This window comes from Cephus cinctus, unplaced genomic scaffold (genome assembly GCF_000341935.2).
Source record: "Cephus cinctus unplaced genomic scaffold, Ccin1 Ccin1_scaffold0401, whole genome shotgun sequence".
Classification (NCBI taxonomy): domain Eukaryota; kingdom Metazoa; phylum Arthropoda; class Insecta; order Hymenoptera; family Cephidae; genus Cephus; species Cephus cinctus.
The window spans coordinates 318,884-323,869 of NW_014333085.1; the positions used below are offsets into that span (position 1 = coordinate 318,884).

Here is a 4,986-nt window from a genome sequence, read left to right on the forward strand (position 1 = left end):
TTCAGTAACTCGCGGCATTAACTGCTAATAATTATGCCAACAGTTTCAGTGATGCGAATCATCCCATTTTGCTACTTAAAAGAATTCTATTCTTTGATAAATATTAACCGGGTAGCTTAATATAGGTGGTAGATACATATATGTATATGACCCTGGGTCTTACCTATTGCAGTGTGACCCAAGGCTTTTGAAATAATCATGAGTTGCAACCTCATTAATTCTGATCGATAAGCAGATTTCTCATTGAAGAACTTGAAGGTTGATCACATCTTTTAGCGGTTCAATGCAACTTTGTGCCGACGGTGCCGACATGCCCATTTTTGACACATGTCAGCCAATGTCAGCTGTTCAGAGATGCTCAAATAGCAACCGCTCTGAAAACGTCGAACCATAAGAAGTCGTCGTATGGTCAGTTCCTCTAAAAACCCAAATACTTTAGCGCTATACGTACATCTGTCTTGATCTGCCTACTGGTGTGCTTTGTAACCTTACACTTCGCACGATATTCAAGGTTTTTAGTAATTTTTATCGAGTAGCTATCGTGTCGTTCATTGCTTTTTTATTATAAGAAATATTTCCACTTCAAGTTGTAAAAGAGCTATTACAATGAAATGGTATTTGGATACGTAATCAGCAGATTGTAAGGAATGTTACATTTGAGCGTATACATACATATGTGTCTAGTGTCAACATGATTTATATTCTTACAGTAATAAAGTGAGCTTCCCACGACATATATCATCACTGTAATCGCAAAGAACAATCCTTATTATCGACCGAATGGACACGACGTGGCAATATCATACACAAATTAGAACTGGTAGTCTGATCCGACTAAAATCTGTACAAGAAGAACCTTTGAGCCAAATTGTTCACAGAAGAGTTCGACCGATTTGGCTGCATCTTATTACTATTTTTTTTACTAAAAAAATGCTCTATTCTGCTATCAAGTTCAGTGTAGCAGGAGGAATTATGTTTCAGTTTCATTCACGTATTGGATTTTATTTACTCATTTTAGCAGCCTGTACCGATAGTGTTTGACTATTATTTTATGGACAATTCATGCTCAACTTTTATTTTTTCTTGTGTTGTGTACAAACACTAATATGCTTTTCAGTGTATTACCTTCTAAAGGATAAAATATAATATAAAAATGATGTCTGTTTTAAGAGTTGCACGCCCTATGCGTTACCAATATCAAAGAATAGCTGTATTACGCATTATTCGTTGCCAAGCTTATAAAAGTGTTATCAAATCTCCTGTGGTAGAGTCTAAAAGCTCTTTAGTATTATTCAAGATTATAAAGCAACAAAAATATTATTTTCAAACTACACCAAGACGTGATATTTCTCCTATTATTGCATTAATTCTACGGCCATTGATTCGTATTGGAGCTTTCTTGTTTGGCCGTGCCTTTAGAAAATGGTGGGCTAAACAGTCTGTAGAAGAACGCCACAAGTATAGTGGATGGTTTTCTAGAAAGAAACAGGTATTCTTTGGTAAGTTGATATACTGTTTTAGGATTTAAAACATGAAGAGTCATATTGTGACTATGAATTTTCTATTTAAAGGAATTATGGGTGCTTTTCTATTTGGACTTGTACTTTACTATGGCACTCATATACAAACTGATCCACTGACGAACCGATCCCGATTCATAATGTTTGATAAGAAACAACAGGCAGCTCTATCTAAGATTATCTTTGAAATGGTACATTTGACACTGTTTTAAAATGAGTTCTTCTATTATGAAATGTTTATACTAATTATGTTATATTCTATCATACAGCATTTAGAAACATTCAAAGATACTTTGATAACGAAGGATCATCCAACATACAAGAAACTCATCAAAATTACTGAACAGATACTAAATGCTAATAAGGATTTAGAATCTATAAAGGACAAGCAATGGACTTTAACTGTTGTCAATTCCCCTCTGAAAAACTCTTATGTTTTACCAGTTAGTATAAATTTTGCTATGAAAAACTGCTTATACAAACATTCTCTCCTTTACTTCAGAATATATTTTTAGGGAGGAAATATTTTCGTATTTTTGGGTATGTTAGAGATAGTAGAAAATGAAGACCAATTGGCAGTGATTTTGTCTCATGAAATGGCACATGCACTCCTGGATCACTCGGTAAGCACAACACTTACACAATAAAAAATTATTAATGATTATTAAAAAGAATATCTTTTACATTCATCATCTTTTTTTCTTATAGATTGAACAATTATCAAATGGCATAATATTGGATCTATTATTAGCTCTGCCAATTGCTATAATTTGGGCATTCTTTCCAGATTTATTAGCAATAATTTTTCAATTTTTGGGACAAACTGTAATAGATCTAATTCACCATCTACCATATAGTAGAGCCCTGGAAAATGAAGCTGATCAAGTGGGCTTGATTCTCTGTGCAAAAGTACTGAAATAAGACTCAATTACATCCAACCACATTACCCTACTCTCCGTAGTCGGATAAAAAGTGTTTTCCTCGATGATTAACAATCCTAATATAACAAAAAAAACGTTTTCATTTTTCAGGCATGTGTGGATGTACGCGAAGCTGTTGTTTTTTGGGGAATGATGAGAGTCCTTACTGAACTCAAGGTTGAACCACAGCAGATTCCATTATGGTTATCAACACATCCGGATCACGGAGATCGAGAAAAGACATTGAATAATCAAATGGAAAAAGCATTAGAAAGAAGATCTTATTCTGGAGTATGTAACTCTTCCTTGATATGCAAATTATTCGTGCGATAAGTCACAGTCATTTTAGGCACTGAAGTTTTACTTTAATTCCATCTGGAGATCGAAGAATTGACAAATAATCTTAACGTTCATTTTCACACGTAGTGTCCACCGTTGCCTTCCATTGATCCAAGAAAAAGATTTTACGCACTCACGAGCAAAGAACATGAAACAATATTTAAACGACGTGGAATCATCCCGATTTCATGATATCCTTTGGAGAACTTGGACTTCATTCTCATACAAAAATATTCTTCAGGGTAACATCAACATGAGGAATTTGAAGAACCTTTAAGTATTTTTATTCTATATAATTTAAGGAATGCCTAGTCAAAACAGTAGCGTGTCAAAAATTTCATGTCCAAATTATCTTGCTCATCTCGAAATAGAATCATTAACCGTTTCACTGCTATGGACACATATGTGTATCCGACAAGCATTTAAATCTGAAAAGCTCCGTATCCGAGGGTTAATATAAAAATGCATTATATGTAAATAATATCAACGAGAAGATATCTAAAATAAATATGTGCTATAATGTGATTTTTTAATAATTCGCATTACACATTCGAAACCTGATAATTAAGTTCTACTTAATCGTCAAGCTTCCCTAACATGTCGGTACCCTTACTATTAAGCAGAGCAAACTTCCGAATTTTTTACTGTTTTGTGGATTGTCCTTCGTTTTTTTTTAATTTTTTCTCTGGATTTCTTCAACGTTTTAATTATTATTTCAATCAGGGTTCGTCCAAGAATAAATAGTTTCTTCGAATTCATTAAAGTCAAATCTAATGGAAACTCTTTATCAAGAGACTCGGTCGAGTCTCGCGCCAAGTACAGGCAACCGGCTGTACAGGGCGCAGCGCGCCGAGACTCTTTACTCGAGTCAACTCCTTATACCTGTGTTTGGAATAAAATATCTTATGAACCGCTATATATGAGGAAAAGTTATTGATACATTCACTATAGGAATTGAAGGTTCTGAATCGATCGGCACCAAGATCTATACAATTGCTGTACGAGATCATGGCATATTGAAATAGCAAAGGAGATGATTTCAATTCAGTTCAGTCATCGTCATCGTCTTCGTACCTCCAACTACTTTTTTAGATAACAGATGGCACTGATTACAACACGTAGTTGAGACTTGTGTCAAGTACAAGCAACCAATGGTATAGCCAATACAAAATTTCGTTGATTACATCTCAAAATATAAAATAACTTCGAATTATCTTTAGCAATTTGAAATACAAAAAACTGATTTATATGTAAATAAAAATTAGATGAAAACAAATAATAATACGCAATGAAGAATATTTATAAAAAGGAGAAGAAAAAAAATGAAAGTTTATACAAATAACATATTTAGCGCAATCAAAATGTAATTTTTAAATATTTATAGTCTTCGAACATGTTACTTTCTTGACTATTCATTTGATTCAATGTAATATGCATGTAAAATTATATGTTACAACATGCAATATAATTTTAAATTAATAAATTAATACATATTTGAGTTATAGTGTAATATAATTTCCAACAAATTATTTTGCAATAGTATATTCATGTTTCAATAAATTACTTGCTTCACTTCAATATAAAAACTGTTATTCGTATAATATTTCTACAAACAATAACTAGGCAAAGATATTTAATATGTCATTCATCCGGTAATATGTATGATACTTTACAACTGAAATTTATAATTAAAACACTATACACAATGGCCAATACCATTAAGTGCAACAAAGAGACTTGAATTTAGCAGATAGTAACAGTATCATATTTGTTATAAAAGATATATTCTAATATTTATTATGTTCCTGTTGAAATAGAAAACAAAAATTTAGAACAATTAATAATACAATATATTGTATCGCACTAGATCAGTTGAGTGATTGCCTTAAGATATCAAATGAGGACTTTACAAATATTAAATCTATAAAACTCTTTTAGTTCAAGTATATTTACCCTTCATTCAAGTAAATATTATCCCCCAAAAAACACTTACGTGTAAAAAACTACGCCAAGTACAGGATTGCTGTGAATTCCTCTAACAAAAAGTATTGATATCATATTATTGAGGCCAAGTACATAAGTCACTACATGTTTTCCTATTATATGATCTAGCACTGGCCCATCATTTTAATTATATTTTCAATATTTCCTATAACGTTTTCGCTACTCTTCTATGTTACTACTGCTTCCCGTGTTTAATTACGATT

The 4,986-nt window shown here is 32.4% G+C and overlaps 1 protein-coding gene across 2 annotated transcripts; it reads left to right on the forward strand.

Annotated features, from left to right (window-relative positions):
* Positions 1-216: 216 nt before the first annotated feature.
* LOC107267357 (metalloendopeptidase OMA1, mitochondrial) lies at positions 217-3,343 on the forward strand. Of its 2 annotated transcripts, none has more exons than XM_025084688.1 (8): positions 217-511; positions 711-1,499; positions 1,572-1,711; positions 1,790-1,963; positions 2,036-2,143; positions 2,229-2,429; positions 2,552-2,731; positions 2,867-3,343. In XM_025084688.1, the coding sequence occupies exons 2-8, from the start codon at positions 1,154-1,156 to the stop codon at positions 2,969-2,971; spliced, it is 1,254 nt and encodes a 417-aa protein (XP_024940456.1). In that variant the 5' UTR covers positions 217-511; positions 711-1,153; the 3' UTR covers positions 2,972-3,343. The 2 variants fall into 2 exon arrangements, with proteins under 2 accessions (XP_024940456.1, XP_024940455.1); XM_025084687.1 differs by having other exon boundaries at positions 231-640.
* Positions 3,344-4,986: the final 1,643 nt, after the last annotated feature.